General features: G+C 37.0%; 1 protein-coding gene across 3 annotated transcripts in view; it reads left to right on the top strand.

Moving 5' to 3' along the window:
• The window catches only part of GNPTAB (N-acetylglucosamine-1-phosphate transferase subunits alpha and beta), a 76344-nt gene extending 73684 nt beyond the window's left edge, over positions 1 to 2660 (top strand). For all 3 annotated transcript variants that reach the window (XM_032346597.1, XM_032346596.1, XM_032346599.1), the window contains one exon: positions 881 to 2660. In XM_032346597.1, coding sequence (XP_032202488.1) covers positions 881 to 958 — 78 coding nt within the window. In that variant the 3' untranslated portion in view covers positions 959 to 2660. The remainder of the gene's footprint in view (positions 1 to 880) is intronic.
• The last annotated feature ends 15603 nt before the right edge of the window (positions 2661 to 18263 follow it).

Here is an 18263-nt window from a genome sequence, read left to right on the forward strand (position 1 = left end):
TACTGGTATTTACCCTGAAGATACAAATGTAGTGATCTGAAGGGGCATGTGCACCCGAATGTTTATAGCAGCAATGTCCACAATAGCAAGACTGGAAAGAGCCTAGATGTTCATTAATAGAGATGAATCAATAAAGAAGTGGTATATATCTATAATGGAATACGATGCAGCCATCAAAACCCCTGAAATCTTGCCATTTGCAACAATGACATGGATGGAACTAGAGGGTGTTACCCTAAGCGAAATAAGACAGTCAGAGAAAGACAATTATCATGATCTCTCTGATATGAGAAATTTGAGGGACAGGGTGGGGGTTATGGGGGGAAGGGAGGGAAAAAGTGAAACAAGATGGGACCGGGAAGGAAGACAAATCATAAGAGACTCTTAATCTCAGGAAACAAATTGAGGGTTGCTGGGGGCAGGAGAGGGCGGGGGAGGGATAGAGTCACTGGATTAAGGACATTGGGAGGGTATGTGCTCAGTGAGTGCGGTGAATTGTATAAAACTGATCATTCACAGACCTGTACCCCTGAAACAATTATTACATTATATGTTAATAAAAAGTAAATATGTTTGGTAATCACTGTGTAAAAATATGTAGTTAAAAGGTCTTTATGGGCCAAAATAATTTTAGTCCTTGTGTGTTCAAATATTTTGTGGGCATATATTTAGGCATATTGACCCTATAATGAAAGTAGTAGTTGGTTTTATTTTGGGGAGGAATGATGAAGACTTGTTTGCTCTATTTTTTGTCTTTTTTTGTTGTTGTTGTTGTTTTTTAATGTAGAAGACTGTGGAAATGATAGAGGTCATAGGATTCTAAGTTTAAAGTTTGTCAACATGGAGAATTAAAATATATTTTCTGTGTTTGATATTCTAGTTAATTGCACTTAAGCGGAAGATATTTCCCAGGAGGAGGATACAGAAAGAAGCTAGTCCTGATCGAATCAGGGTATAGAAGATCTTCGTTTGAAAATCATCTACCTCAGCATTCACTGAGCATTTTGAAACTCGGCATCATAGAGATGTCTTCGTGATGTGATGCTTACCCAGCCTGACTTGAAGAAGGAAAAGCATCCAGTACAATACTTGTTTTGTGGCATGAATGTAGCCTACTGACCAGGAGTTGTTTAACCAAGACATGGAAAACTTGTGTGTTGAGCAGCTCTGACCTGGTTTTACTTTTAAAGCATTTGCTTATGGACCCATCATTCTTTTTATGAAAAATCTGAAAAGTTCCCATAGCAACTATTTCCAACTAACTTTCACATGAGAAGCCTAGGCCAGCTTGGGAACCATTGCTAAGCGATCCCAGTCTTTGCATTCTAAAGCCTTTTGCTGCAGTTTTACATTTTTGTTTTTTCCATTTCTTGTTTTTTAAAATAAGTAGCTACTAAGTTAACTAGTTAACCCTTACTTCTGAAAATAATGAATTGGGATATCTAAACATGTTTTTATCTATGTTATTTAAATAATACAACAATATCACCTTCTATTGGCAATACCTAAATTATGGATTCTATTAACATTTAAGACCATAAGTGGTCAAACTACTGATGAGATCAATGACTGACAGCTGAAGTACTTTGTGCTTGTTTACTTCAGCCCCTAAGAATGTGATTTCATGCAGAGGCCTAATTACAAAGGGCTAGAGTTAAGTAGCAGAGCTACCTTCCAGATGTAATTATGTTTCGGAAATGTACATATTCAAACAGAAGTGCCTCATTTTAGAAATGAGTAGTGCTGATGGTACTGGCACATTACAGTGGTGTTTTTTTAAATGCTCCGTATATTCTAGTAGCTAGCTCTTTCAGCTGGTTTCGTGTAATGCAGAGGTCAGCAAACTTTCTGTAAAAAGTCACATAGTAAATATTTGCAGGCCACAGGGGTCTCTGTTGCATATTCTTTATTGTTTAGTTTAAGTGTTTGTTTTTTTTTTTAACTTTTAAAAATGTCAAAAAACCATGTTTAGCTTGCAGCTGTACAAAAACAGGCCACCAGCTGGATTTGGCCCACAGGCCATTGTTTGCTGACCACTGGGATAGAGAATTCGTATTTTTATGTATGAGTAAGCCCTGATGTTCAGCTTTTATTTATATCACCATATGGTGGATTTCTGGAGATTAGATTCCATAAGTCCCTTTTGAACTCTAACAGGTATTTTAAGATCATGATCTCGAACAGTATTCTTTCAACACATATTTTGTAAAAAGAACTTGTGATGTAAATAGTGTGTTTGTGCTATGTTATGTATTTCAAAATGTGAAGTCTCATAAAAACTTACATTTTGTCTGATGCTTTCTTTGATTTTTAAACTTTTGAGGAATGAGTTTATTGTTATCCAGATTCTGCAGTCACTTGAGGGCTTGTACAGTATATCAGCATCTGTGCTGAACACAACTGAACATAAATGAAAAGTAATGTAAGGAGAGAGTAGTACTATAACATACTGGGGAGTGTCATGTTATAGGAGACATAAGTTCTAAATGGGATTTATCCTGTGGTAGAAGTTGAGGAGGTATCTGGGTATCATTCTAAAAGTGAAGAATTTATTATAGAAAAATTATAGAGAAATTAACATTTGGGTGTGTTTGTTGGACATTTCTGTGGTTAGATCTAATTTAGAGCTTAATAGCTTAATTGGATAGAAAATAGAATCATAGAATATTTGTAGAATCATTCATCTAAATGACTCTGTAGTGATTCTGTAGAATCATTGCAGAAGAATCTCAGAAGTTGAAGAATAGTCAGATGGTTTCAAAATTTTAAAGCCTCAGAACCATTAAATGAAATTCTATAAAAGGCCAATATGTAATATAGAAGAAGGAAAAGCTCCTTGTCCTGCCTGACCCCAGGTGATGCCTCCAAACTCCAAGGCCTGACAGGTAGAGTTTCAAAATAACTTCCTGGACAACACCCTGCATTCTGTCATCAAAGACACAAGGGCAAGGAAGATGATGTGATTTTTCTAAGCTCTCACAGCCAGTTAGAGGCAGAGGTAGGTTGGAGCCCTGATTAGGTCTCTTTTCCCATCCCTGCCAGGCTGTGCTGCCTCTCCATGACATACAGGCATGAATGGGTGAAGAGCATACTCTTCGCAGTCAGACTTCTGGAGTTTGAGTCCAAGATCCTGGACATTGTTTGACTTTCTCCTAAAATGTGGGAGGCAGTAACTGGTGTCTACTGAGAGGCATACGGTGATGATTAAAGGAAATGATATATGTAATACATCTAGCACAGTGTCTGGGAAGTTATTCCTGCCTGGTAATGCCAGTAGTGATGAAAGTTTGTGGGTAAAGGATTGCTGTCCAGACCACAGGTGAGGTTTTTAGTGTAGTCATTAGGATGAAATGATTACTTTGCACTTAGCTAAGAAAGTTACACATATTCTCATTTTTTTGGTTTTTTGCCTACTTTCTTGAAGTATTTTTAAAATTATTTCAACATATACAAAAAAGTATGCAGTCTAATGAATAACAGCTCAAGGATTTAAAAGGAAAGTGTAATTATAACTGAGGTCAAATTACTTAAGGAAGAAATAGCATCAATCCCACAAAAATTCCTCCAGAGTGTAGAAAACAAAGAAACACACCATCTAATTCATCCATTGAGGTGAACACAGCCCCACACCAAAGGTTGGCACAGTTACAATTAGGGAAACCACAGGCCATCTGTCTCAAGAATCCCATATGAAAACTAACAAGCCAGATTCTTAAATCCTTCAAAGGAACAACTCTTTTTTGATCAAACTACATCTACTGTAGGAATGCAAGGTGGATCCAACATTTGAAAATCAATGCTGTTTATATCAGCAGGACTGAAAAGAGAAACTGCATGATATTCTCAAGGAAACTTCCTTCAAAAAAGATTATAAAAAATTTAAAAGTAGAGTCTAGCACAGTGACTCATCTGCTTAACTGTTATCAAGATTTGGCACATCTTTTGCTCTATTCTTTATTTCTCTTTGTTCATATATTTTAAAGTAAATCCCAATTTCATGGAGACAGGAGTACAAAGTTTCAGTTGTTAAGGGGAGGTAAACGGGCTTCTTGTCATTCTAACTGCTCCTTCTTCCACTTGCCCTACATCTTAGTGAACACATTGTGTGTGCTAAATGACTTAGACTCATAATCCCATTTCGTTCTCACCACATTCCCACTTTACCACTGGGGCCTAACTAGTTTAAGTGGCAATTCCAGCTTTTGACCCAAATGTCTCCAGAATTAACTCTTAGCCACTAAGATACACTCAGAGTACAAGGGACAAAAAGAAAAACAAGGGTGGAGGAGGCAGATACATTGCAGGACTGTTGCTCAACACAGCCCATCCCTGCCTCCGTATGTCAGCTTTTCTCCCCACAGTGGCGCTGTGGCAGCTTCTGACTCTCACCTCTCAGAGACGCAGGAAGCTGGTGGAGATGAGTTAATGTGATTTGTGCCCACTTTTATAGCGAGGGAGATGGAGACAAAATTTTACCAAAAGAAGGAGGGAAGGAGAGGAGTACTGGCCTGACAAAAACATGAGCTTCACATAATAAAGTTTGGGTTAATGTGGAAGACCAAGTTCTTGGATTAAATACTTAAATTGAAGGGAAGCTGCCATATTTGAAAAAAAAAAATTAGAAAAATCAAATTTGTTCATTAGGATACCGTGAACTTTACAAATTTTTCATTATTGAAAAGATTCAAAGAAATGTTTGCAAAGCATCAGTACAGTACCTGGCACATAATAAATGCTCCATCAATGGTTCACAATTATGGTTATTATAGTTCACAATGGGTCCCAAGTTGTCTCTCTGATTGATCCTCCTTATACTTTTCCTCCCCTGCCAGTCTCACCCGTGGCCACACTGCATTTCCCGAAACGTGTTACATACTTTTATCCCTCTGTATCCTCGTAGATGCTATTCTTACTGGTTGACCTGACTTTTCCTTGCTTATAATCCATTAAACTCACTGATACCTCAAGGTGTGAGTCCATCATTAGTTTATCTACTAGAAAGTTTTCTAAGAGACTATCACCTTAGTTCTTTGAAACAATAAGCAAAGAAGGAATGTGGTATTTAGGCCTTCAAATGATCTTGACAAGATTCTACACCACTGGTTACTAAAGAAAATGAGAGGACATTTTGTCAGGAATCCAGGTAACAGAGTAAATGAGCAAATATGGAAGAGTATTAATGTCTTCCAAGAATCAGCACTGAGTTCATTTAAGCATTATTTATAATAGCCAAGATAATGGAAACCTAACTGTTGATGGATAGATGGATACAGATAATGTGGTATATATATATATTTTCCAATTTTTTTCCAAGTTTTTCTTTAATTCAAGTTAACATCCAGTGTCATGTTGGTTTCAGGAATAGAATTTAGTAATTTATCACTTAAATGTAACACCCAGTGCTCATCACAAGTGCCCTCCTTCATGCCTATACATTTAGCACATCCTCCCACCCACTTCCCCTTCAGCAACCCTCAGTTTGTTCTCTGTAGTTAAAAGCAACTCTTATGGTTTGCCTTCCTCTCTGTTTTCATCTTATTTTTCCTTCCCTTCCACTATGTTCATCTCTTTTGTTTCTTCAATTCCACACAAGAGAAATCCTATGGTATTTGTCTTTCTCTGACTTACTTCGCTTAGCATAATACACTCTAGTTCCATCCAGGTTGTTGCAAATGGCAAGATTTCATTCTTTTTGATGGCTAAACAACATTCCATTTTATATGTATACACACACACACACACCTTTGTCCATTCATCAGTCAGTGAACACTTGGGCTCTTTCCAGAGTTTGGCTATTATTGATAATGCTGTTTTCAACATCAGGGTGCATGTATTCCTTTGAATATGTGTTTTTGTATCCTTTGAGTAAAAACTTAATAGTGCAATTGCTGGGTCATAGGGTAGTTCTATTTTTAACTTTTTGAGGAACCTCCTTACTGTTCTGATGATGTGGTACATTTACACAATGGAATACTACTCAGCCATAAAAAGAAGGAGATCTTGCCATGGATGGACCTTACGAGTATGAGGCTAAATGAGATAAGTCAGAGAAAGATAAATGCCATATGATGTTACTTGTATACTGAATGTGGAAAAAAAGCCCTCATAGGTACAGAGAACAGACTGGTGGTTATCAGAGGGGAAGTGGGTTGGGTATGTGAAAGGGTGAATTGAATCAATTATATGGTGACAGTAACTAGACTTATTGTGTTGATCACTTTGTAGTATATGTAAATATTAAGTTGTTATACATCTAATATATACATTATATATACTATATATCTAATATAACATACATTATATATTATATACATTAATGTACATTATAATATGTATAATATATACATTAATATTAATATTATATACATTATGTGTAATTATTACTATAATACATTATAATAATATTACTAATATTATATACCAATATACCAATAGTATATAACTTTATCTGAGACTTGAAGCAATCAAAGTGTAATCAAATTCAATAAAACCCTGAGGCCTTTGTTTGCTAAACCTTGGATACAAGTAATAAAACATATGATTAAAAATAGGAAAGAAGGGGCATCCGGGTGGCTCAGTGGGTTAAAGCCTCTGCCTTCGGCTCGGGTCATGATCCCAGGGTCCTGGGATCGAGCCCCACATCAGGTTCTCTGCTCGGCAGGGAGCCTGCTTCCTCCTCTCTCCCTATCTGCCTCTCTGCCTACTTGTGATCTCTGTCTGTCAAATAAATAAAATCTTTGAAAAAAAAAAAAGGAAAAAACTGGGACACATGGGTAGCTGAGTCAGTTAAGTATCTGACTCTTGATTTTGGCTAAGGTCATGATCGCAGGGTCATGAGATCGAACCCTGCATTGGGATCCATACTGGGCATGAAGGCTGCTTAAGACTCCTCTATTCCTCTCCCTCTGGCACACATGCCCCCTCCCCCACCGGCTCTCACTCCTAAGAAAAGAACTGCAGAGCTGGTAGCAAATTAAGTCAAGTACAAAGTGAAAAAATATTTTCAAATTATTCAGTGGAAAAATCCATTCATGCACAGAAAAAAAGAAATAATATCCCAAATTTAACTATTATATCTTGGTAGTGAGATTATGAGTGAACTTCATTTCCTTCATTAATTATTTATCTTCTACAAATTGCTTTACAATGAATAGTTATTACCTTAACTAAGATAACAATTTAACAATACATTTTAGATAAAATTATAAGGACCCATGTTAAATTTTTAGTGGAAAGTAGAATGCTTTTTATTAGCTAACCAAGGGAAAGCTAACTTTGAAAATCCATAAGATGTCCTTGGTTCCATTTTAAGAGACTTCATGTGATGAAACAGTCATTTCAATTCTTGTGTTTTTATTTAGTTGGATAAGGATTAAAACTTGAAACTTACGAATAAAGATGAGTTTTCATTTGGAGCTAGAAAAGCCAAAAGATAACATAATCTAATCTTGATTACTCATGGGGCAGATAGATCATTCATATCTTCTGCTTCTTATTTCCTTTCTGGTTTTCATATTTTTAAGTTAACTAACATTTGAGAAAATAAGGCATTGGTGTTAGTATGTCACCAGATGGAGATGTTGAGCTGTTCTTGTTAATGTAGCAAATCAAGTTAGTGGTTCCAAATTTTAGTCAGTATGAGCATGACATGGAGAATTATTTAAAATGCAGATTCCCAGTCCTTACCCACAGAGTTAATTTGGTAGGTCTACCATGGGGCCTAGGAATCTGCTTTAACACCTCTTTCCCCTCCCCACAACCCACATTTCCCCACTTCATCTTCTGCTAGTGATCCTGATACATGCTGGCCCATGAACCACACTTTGAGAAACTCTTGTATTTGAATATGAAAACACTTAGAGAAAGAATACAAATTGAGAACTAAGTAAAACAAGTCCTGGAGAACTCCAACATCTGAGGGTCCACTGAAGAAGGAAGAGTTAACAAAGATACTAAGAAACTGCCAGAATAAGAGGATATCAAGAGAATCTGTAGGTACAGAAGCCAAAGGAAGACAGAATGAAGGAGGGGGAATAAATGGTTAACAGTTTGACTTGCTGAAAGTCAAATGAGATTAGGACCAGAGGACATGCATTTGATTTAGCAATATGGAGGTCACTGGTCACTTTAGAGTGAGTACAATTTTAAAGTAGAAAGGACCAAAGGTGGTTTAGTGTGGTTTACAGGGTATTTGGAAGGAAAGGAATTTGAGGCAACAAGCTTAGATATTTCTTTCTAGAATTTTGATGGCTAAGAGGAATTTGTTTGGAATTAAGGTCCAGGAATATTTAAAGTTGTGAGATATTAGAATATTTGTAAATGTTAGTGGGAGGGATAGAACAGAGGAAGGGAGAGAAAGAATGAATAATGTAAGATTCTTAGAAGACAAGGACTCAGACCCAGGTAGGCTGTAGCTCTGATGGCAGAAGTTTTGGGGGTTTCAGTGTGAATTACTCCCTCGGGGGTGGGGGAAGAATGGGATTGTTAAATACTAAGTGTGAAGGGAAAGTGTTAGTGTTCAAGGTTGGATAGAGTAGAAAGGGCTGGGGACAATGAGTTGCCACAGGGGAAATGGGAGAATTTAGGGCAAAGCTGAGGGCCCAACTGAGGCTGGAACTCAAAATAAAAGTGCCACAAATTTGTTCCTTTGGATGGTTTTCTTCAGAGGCACCAGAGTGAGGGTAGGTAGCACAGAGGAAGATAGTTGAGTGTTTGCAGAAATAACATTTTGCCAGACAAATGCAGTGAAAGTACAGGTTGTTATTTGCATGACAACGACTGAAATAATGGAATTTGAATCAAAGACAAGAGGGCGGCTCATGGAGAAAGGAAAAGTTAAAACAGTAATGGACTGAAGGTCTGGAGAAGATTGGCATGTACTTATAGTGTGAACAGATGAGACTGAGCTGGAAAGGTGGGACGTGGTGGTTTGAGAGTAGGGTATCTGACAGGGGAATTACGAGGGTGGAGCAGCTTCAGGCGTGGCCATACGAGTTAGAGGACTTTAAATGGAGTACAGGGGCAGGTCATTTTAGATGAGGACCTTAAGAAACTGAGAGGTCAAAAGACAAAGGCAAGAGTTGGGGTGAGAAGACTGTGTCAAATGCCACTGTGTTCAGTAAGTGAACAGGGGGAGACCAAGAAGGAGATGTTAAGGATAACTGGGACAACTGTCTAGAAAATTAACTTTCTAAGTTATACTTTTTTTTTTTAAATTTTTTTGAAGATTTTATTTATTTATTTAACAGACAGAGATCACAAGTAGGCAGAGAGGCAGGCAGAGAGAGAGGAGGGGAAACAGGCTCCCTGCTGAACAGAGAGCCTGACGCGGGGCTCGATCCCAGGACCCTGGGATCATGACCTTGGCTGAAGGCAGAGGCTTAACCCACTGACCCACCCAGGTGCCCCTCTAAGTTATACTTTTTTTCTGTGATTGCAAAAATATCAACTAAGTTATGTATAATCTTGTCCCTTTCAAACTTCTTTTTTTTTTTTTCCCCCTTTTCCTTTCAAAACTTCTAACGACACTCCTTTGTTTTGGTGACTGGAAGTGTAAGTAAGGTGGATACAACAGGAGCACGAGAAAGTTATGTTGTTTACAAAAGAGAGTAATAGAGTAACCCAAAAGGAAGATCCAGGGCAACAGGGAAGAGGTATATTGGAGAAACAAGCAAGAGAGGTAGTGGGAGAGAACTGGCAGGCTCTTTTAAGGGCACTTGAAAGGAAAGAGCTCCCTGGTTAAAAAGGATGTCTACAAAGTTCTGTTTGATGTGCAGTGTGTCACCCCACTAAACTTAATAAAATCATATAATTTGCCTATTACAGACAGAATTGGATGGGACAACATGTGAGAGACTGGCCTCAAAACTCTGAGAGCAGTGACCACCACAGAGTCCTTCTAAACCAGTCTATGCAAGCAGTCTTCTTTTTGACTGAATAGCTGTGGACTTCTTAGATCTTTTTTGAGAAATACCTCCTTAAAGACTCAAAGATGCCTTGTGACATTTTATATCTTCTGAATGACTCTGTTTAAAAAAAAACATATTTTCCATCCCTAAATCTGCACTTGTTAATAAAATAGGAATTCTAATTTTTATTAATAAAATTTTAAATTTCTATATTATTTAATATGTCTGCCACTGGTAGCATTCATGTTTGATATTCAGGAAATGGTATACCAATGATTCAACAAATAACCATCATGATATTAGTAATGTTGATAACTTATGTTTACTGAGTACTTTCTATATGCTATTGAGTGCCTACTAAGAGTTTTTATGCCTTATTTCACTTTTAAAATCCAAATTTCTAAGAGATAAATGTACTACACCCCTTACATTAATGAAGAAAGAAACAGAGGCTTAGAAAGGTCAAGTAATTTGCCCAAGGTCTCACAGTTTATAAGTGGCAGAGCCTAATTTAATTTTGTTCTAAATTTTCATTTCATGTTTTACACCATTTTTATGAGTTTCTCCTTGAATAACATTGTACCTGCTGTTAGGTGTCTACATGCGATTGAGTTTCTAGGTGATAAAATGTGAGCAGAAATAATGTGTGTCACTTAAACCTCTTACCTGTGCTCCTTCCTATTCTTTTCCCATCTAGCTGGCTGGGACAGAGACCACTTCTTCGGCAACTTTGGAACCCGTAAGTTGAAGATGGCAGAGTTTCCATCAGCCTGGGTCCTTAAGTGACTGCACACTGAAAGTTCTCTGAGGACCTATTTACATTCCCAGTACTGTTAGAGAAGAAACAAAAAAAAATTTTTTTTGAGTCATTATACATGCTTGGTTTTATTTGTTGCAGTAATGGTCTACCCTAGCTAATGCAAAGAGGGTAAGAAAAATTTCAGCTGTACTTCTCTATCATTCACAATTGTATTTGTTTGCATTTCACATAGTGACTTAACCAAGTATAATTGCCCACACTATAGCAGAGATACAGAGAGATGCAAAATATAAAAGAGGTTTGTGATAACTTATTTGCAGAGATAGCTACAATAATTCCCCTGTCTCTGTATGTACATACCTATGCTGTTCCGCCCATCAAGAAGTAGAATTTAGGGTGCTTGAGTGGCTCAGTCTGTTAAACACTTGCCTTTAGTCAGGTCATGATCCTGGGTTCCTGGGATCAAGTCCCACATCAGGCTCCCTACTTCTTCCTCTGTCTCTCCCCCTGCTTGTGCTTTCTCTCTCTTTCTCAAATAAATTTTTAAAATCTTAAAAAAAAAAAAGATTGAATTTATTTCTTCACTCTCTGAAGCAGGGCTTGGCTATTTGAATAACTTTGGCCATAGGACAAAAGCAGAGGTTTGAAAATGGTCATTCTTTGGGGTTTGCTTTCTTCTGGCTTTAGTTGGAACCCAGAAACCGTGATGTGGATGGGTTTGAAGTAGCTTCCTGGAGAACCCACTTTGAGGAAAACTGAAACACCCTGACCAACAGCCTACATGCCCCAAATATTATAACATAAAACAAAACTGGATATGCACCATGGGGTACACATGAAATATAAAAGGATGTAGGAAGTCTAAAAGTAAACACATGAGAAAAGATATCCTAGATAAACACTAAACAAAAGAAACACATGGAAATTTTATTAATATAAAAAAATAGAATTTAAGACAAAAAGCATTATTAAAGTAACTACCTAATGATTAGAGTTTCAACTGACTAAAAGTTGAATAAATTCTAAATATATATATTTTTTAAGATTTTATTTATTTATTTGACAGAGAGAGATCACTAGTAGGCAGAGAGGCAGGCAAAGAGAGAGGGGGAAGTAGGCTTCCGGATGAGCAGAGAGCCCAACGCAGGGCTCCATCCCAGGACACTGAGATCATGACCTGAGCCAAAGGCAGAGACTTAACCCACCGAGCCACTCAGATACCCTTTAAAAATTGACTAAATTCTAATCTTGTATGTACCTACCTAGTTTTAAAATACAAAAATAAAAAATTGATAGCACTATAAGGTAACACATACGAATCCACTACCAGAATAGAAGACTTTAAGCACATAACCAGTAACTCCTCAGTTACCCCTAGGCCAATAAGACAAAGATATCAGCCAAGTCTTAAAGGATCTGAATGATACAATTAGTAAACTTAATTAGATGGACATATTTAGAACGAAAGACCTCCCAAACGGAGCTTACCCATTCTTATCAAGTACACATAGAATAAATTTTTTAAATGGCCCTTGTGCTAAATCATAAAACAAGTGGTAACACATTTAATATCACAGGCATGATCCAGATTACAGGGTACTGAGTTAGAGTATTTCAATTAAAAAATAAAATTGAACTACATTTGTTTCAAACATTTGTCTGAAAGTCTAAAAACATATTAAATAATTCAGGAGTCAAAAAAAAACTCATAATGGAATTTTAAAAATACTTAGAACTTGATAGTAATGACAATGTTGCATATCACAACTTGTGGGATTCAGTCAAAGGGAGGGTACATAGAAATTTATCATCCCAAACGAGTATCTTAGAAAAGAAAAAAGACTGAAAATAAACAATAATCCAACATAAAAAGTTAGAAAAAGAACAAAAGAAAATAGAAAGAAATAATAAATAGCAAAAACTGATGAAAGAGAAAACTTAGGTTTAATAGAAAAGATCAGTAAATTATAAAAGTCATTAAAAAAATTAATAGCAAAGATACACCTCTGGTGGTACTTAAAAAAAAAACAAAAAACAAAAAACAAGGAAAGACTCGAGGGAGAATCTGGCACATGGATATTAATGGTGACCCCCCCTGAATCTGAATCTCTCCACACATCTTCTCTGAGAACCATAAAATAACAAAAGCAAAAATAAAATCATACATAATCCATGCCTTCAGCATTACTAGGAGACAGAGCATACAATGAACTTCTCTAAGAAGAAGAGAGACAAAAAATTTCAACAGAGCTTGTGCCATTGCTGCACCCACAGGCTCACAGAACCCAGGTTCCCCACTTTTGTGTAGTTAAGAAGCATTTTAGTGGTGCCTGCTGGCTCAGTCAGTTAAGCATCTGCCCTCAGCTCAAGTCATGATCTCCAGGTCTAGGGATCAAGACCTGTGTTGGACTGAGCTTTTCCCTCTCCCTCTGCCTCTCCCCCTGCTTGTGTTAGCCCATGTGTTCTCTGTCTCAAATTAACAACAACAAAAAAAAGTATACTGGAACTTTCTTGGAACATTTTAACATCATTAAGATGTCATTTTTTTCTAAGTAAATTTATCAATTTAATGAGATCCCAATAAAAAGTCAAGGTTTCTCTGAAACAGTTAGAAATAGAAAACTTGAACAGACCAGTAACAAGCAAAGAAATTGAATCAGCAATCAAAAAATTCCCCAAACACAAAAAGCCAGGGCCAGATGACTTCACAGGTGAATTCTACCAAAAAGTTAAAGAAAGTTAAATACCAACTCTTCTCAAACTATTTCAAAAAATAGAAAAGGGAGGAAAACTTCCAAATTCATTCTATGAGGCCAGCATTACTCTATGCCAAAACCAGGTAAAGACTCCACTAAAAAAGAGAACTACAGGCCAAATCACTGATGAACATGGATGCAAAAATTCTCAATAAAACTCTAGCAAACTGAATCCAACAATACATTAAAAGAATCATTTACATTGATCAAGTGGGATTTATTCATGGTTGCAAGGGTGGTTCAATATTCACAAATCAATCAATATGATACACTGCATTAATAAAGGATAAGAACAATATGATCATTCAATAGATGCAAAGAAAAAAAGCATCTGACAAAATACAACATCCATTCATGATAAAAACCCTTAATAAAATAAGTTTAGAGGGAACATACCTCAACACAATAAAGGTCATATATGAAAAACCCACAGCTAATATCATCCTCAATGGGGAAAAACTGAGAGGTTTTCCTGAATGGTTAGGGACAAGACAGGGATGTCCACTCCCACCACTGTTACTGAACACAGTCCTGGAAGTCCTAGCCACAGCAATCAGACAACAAAAAGAAATAAAAGGCATCCAAATCAGCAAGGAATAAGTAAAACCTTCACTACCTGTAAGTGACATGGTACTCTATATAAGAAACCCAAAAGACTCCACCAAAAAAACTGCTAGAACTGATACATGAATGGAGTGTAGTTGTAGCATACAAAATCAATGTATAGAAATCTGTTGTACTTCTAGTGGTGCCTGGGTGGCTCAGTTGGTTAAGCCTCTGCCTTGGCTTGGGTCATGATCTCAGGGTCCTGGAATGGAGCCCTGCATCAGGCTGCTCAGCAGGGAGTCTGCTTCTCCCTTTTCCTCTCCTTCTGCCCCAACCCTGTTTGTGCTCTCCCTCTCTGTAAAAAATAAATAAGATCTTTTCTTTTTTTTAAAAGAATCTGTTGCATTTCTATACAACAATAAGGAAGTGGCAGAAAGAGAAATTAAGCATTCAATCCCACTTACAATTGCATCAAAACAGTAAGATATCTAGGAATAAACCTAGCCAAAGAGGTGAAAGATTTGTACACTCTGAAAACTGTAAAACACTGATGAAAGAAATTAAAGACAACACAAAGAAATAGAAAAACATCCACATTCATGGGTTGGAAAATCTGTACCCCAACCCAGCTAATGCTCTCTCTCAAATAAATAAATAAAATCTTTAAAAACAAACAAACAAACAAACCCTACAATGAAAAACCTTACACCTGTCAGAATGGCTAAAATCAACACAAGAAACAGCAAGTGTTGGCAATGATATAGAAAAGGGCAACCTCTTGCACTGCTTGTGGGAATGCAAACTTGTGTGGACACTCTGGAAAACAGTATAGAGGTTCCTCGAAAAGTTAACACAGAACTACCTTCTATCTACAATCCAGCAATTGCACTACTAGGTATGTACCTAAAGAATACCAAAATACTAATTCAAAGGTATATATGCACTCAGACGTTTATAGCAGCATTGTATATAATAACCAAATTATGGAAACAGCCCAACTGTCCATCAACTGATGAATGGATAAAGAAAATGTGGTATATAGAGAATGGAATATTACTCAGCCATAAAAAGAATGAAATCTTGCCATGTGCAATGACAGGAATGGAGGTAGAAAGAATCATGCTAAGCAAAATAAGTCAGTCATAGAAAGACAAATACCAATGATTTCACTCATATGTGGAATTTAAGAAACAAAACAAATGAACAAAGAGGGGAAAAAGAGGGAGGAAAACCAAGAAACAGACTCTTAATTATAGAGAACAAACTGCTGGTTACTAGAGGGGAGGCAGGTGGAGGGATGGGTAAAACAGGAGATGGGGATTAAGAAGCACACTTGCTATGATGAGCACCTGATGTACGGAAATGCTAAATCACTATATTGTATACCTGAAACTAATATTACACTGTATGTACACTAACGAACTGGAATTTAAATGAAAACTTCTAAAAAGTCAAGGTTTTTCTTCTTAGAGAGACACAAGATGATGCTAAAAGTCACATTTCTAAAAATGCAAAGGGGCACCTGGGTGGCTCAGTAGGTTAAGTGTCTGCCTCCAGTTTAGGTAATGATCCCAGGGTCCTGAGATTGAGTCTTGCATCGGGCTCACTGCTCAGTGGGGAATTCGCTTCTCCTTCTCCCTCTGCCTCTCCATGCTTGTTCCTTCTCCTTCTCTCTCTCTCTCTCAAATAAATAAAATCTTTTTAAAAATGCAAGAATAACTAGGAAATTCCTGAAAAAATTAACTATCATGGAAAGTAGCCTATCAAATATTAAAATAAGCTCATGGGGCACCTGGCTGGTACAATTGGTTAAGCTTCCGACTCTTGGTTTTGGCTCAGGTGTGATCTCACTGTGGTGAGGTTGAGCCCCACATGGGGATCCTCACTAAGCAGGAAGTCTGCCTGAGATTCCCTCTCTGTGTGCACTCTTGTTCTTTCTTTAAAATAAATAAGTAAATCTTTATTTATACACACACACTTGTAAGTGTCTATAATTCACTGTGGTACTGGTACATAAATGATAGGTCAGTGGAATGCAACAAAATCCAGAAGTTGACCCACTCTTTATGGAAATCTAGTGTATAATAAAGGTAGTATTTTTTTTAAGATTTTATTTTTTTATTTATTTGACAGAGAGAGAGAGAGAGAGATCACAAGTAGGCAGAGAGTGAGGGGGAAGCCGGCTTCCCACTGAGCAGAGAGCCCGATGCAGTGCTTGCTCGATCCAGGATGCTGAGATCATGACCTGAGCTGAAGGCAGAAGCTTAACCCACTGAGCCCCCCAGGTGCCTGTAAAGGTAGTATTTTGAATGGGGGGGGGGCAAAGGTTGATGTTTTAGTAAATGTTGTTGGGATAATTGGATAGATATTTGGAAAAAGATGAAATTAAATCTGTTCCTCACACTATATACAATCCTGTCTGCCCTTCAGAGTTTACATTCTAAAGGGGGCTGGGGGAGACAATAAAGTAAATAAATTACACGTATAATAAAAAATGTTAAGTGCTAGGAGAAAGGTACATGGTGAAGAAGAATAGGTAAGAGAAAGTAAGGTTCAAAGTTTGCATTTACAATATTTAAAAGTAGGTAGGGGCAGAAAAGTCCTCACTGATATGAATACTAGCATTTGAATGAAGACTTGATAACATGGAACAAGCCATGTACATAGACTTCATTCCAAACTAGGTAAGAGCAGAAAATTACAAGCCAATCTCATTCATGAAAATTGACACAAAATACTGTATAAACCAAATATAGCAATGTGCTTACAAAATTAATGTATCATGATCAACTTGCGTTTATCATAGGAATGTAGGTTTGGTTTAACATTAGAAAAACATATTAATCTTATTCACCACATCAACAAAATAAAGAGAAAAGATAATTTCCATATAAAAATAATTAAATAAAATGCAGCATTCATTCATGATTTAAAACAGAATAACAGGACAAACATAGCAAACAAAAAACTTACCGAACCACAAATAGAAGCTACATTTGCAAAAAGAGCAACTATCTACATACAGCATCATCATTGTTAGTAGAAACCTTAGAAACATGACCTTTAAAATAGGAAAGAATGTTCAGTACTGATGCTTCTACTCATCTCTAAACATTCTCATGAGTACAGTCAGAAAAGAAAGGGGAAAAAAAGCCTAAGAATTAGAAACAAAAATGTCATTATTCACAGATGGTATGATTATACCATCTCAGCCTTTACAAATTATTATACCCAGCTCGGTATAAGAACAAGATCAGTATCAGAAATCAACTGGATTTTTATATACCAGCAATCAGAAAAAATGATACAATTTATAAATAAATCTGATAACAGTGAAACCCCTGTAAACATAAAAAAAGGACTAACTTTATTGACTGATATTAGATAAGTTCTAAATAAATGGAAAATATGTATATTCAAGACTAAGAAGACTTTGGGACGCCTGGGTGGCTCAGTTGGTTAAGCAGCTGCCTTCGGCTCAGGTCATGATCCCAGCCTCCTGGGATCGAGTCCCACATCGGGCTCCTTGCTCGGCAGGGAGTCTGCTTCTCCCTCTGCCTCTGTCTGCCATTCTGTCTGCCTGTGTTCTCTCTCTCTCCCCCTCTCTCTCTCTCTGACAAATAAATAAAAAAATCTTAAAAAAAAAAAAAAAAGACTAAGAAGCCTTCATTTCCTCAAACTGAGGTCTGGATTCAGTGCAATTCCAATCAAAATCCAAGAGAGTTTTTTTTTCGTGGAACTTAGAAAACAGATTCTAAAATTTACATGAAAAGAAAAAGTTCAAAAATACACAGAGTACTCCTGAAGAAAATAAGGTATGAGACTTGCCCTATTAAATACTAAAGATAGCGCAACCCCATTGATTGCCCTCCCTCCTTGGGAGCTTTGTACTGTCACTTTGCCATTGCTCAATAAACCTTGCTTTGCTGCTCACCGCCCCCCCCCCCCAAAAGGATACCAAAGATATAATAAGGCTGGAATGATGAAAACTATGGTTTTGGCACAGGGACACTCAGACTGGCCAGTGGAATACGTTAAAGAAGCAAACTCAAAAACATGTAGAAACATCATACAAAAGAACATAGAACTGTTAGAGGGAAAGCACAAACTATTCAAGAAATTGGGTTCCATACATGGCAAAAAAAGTAACTGGATCCTACCTTGACACGGAGCACAAAAACTGATTCTAGATGAACAAAGACTTAAAAAATAAAAAATAAAACCTTAAAACCTTTATATTTTTATGACTTCAGAATAAAGATGTTTCTTTGAAAACATACAGAAAAAGTCATA

The sequence above is a fragment of the Mustela erminea genome, chromosome 6, assembly GCF_009829155.1.
Source record: "Mustela erminea isolate mMusErm1 chromosome 6, mMusErm1.Pri, whole genome shotgun sequence".
Lineage (NCBI taxonomy): Eukaryota > Metazoa > Chordata > Mammalia > Carnivora > Mustelidae > Mustela > Mustela erminea.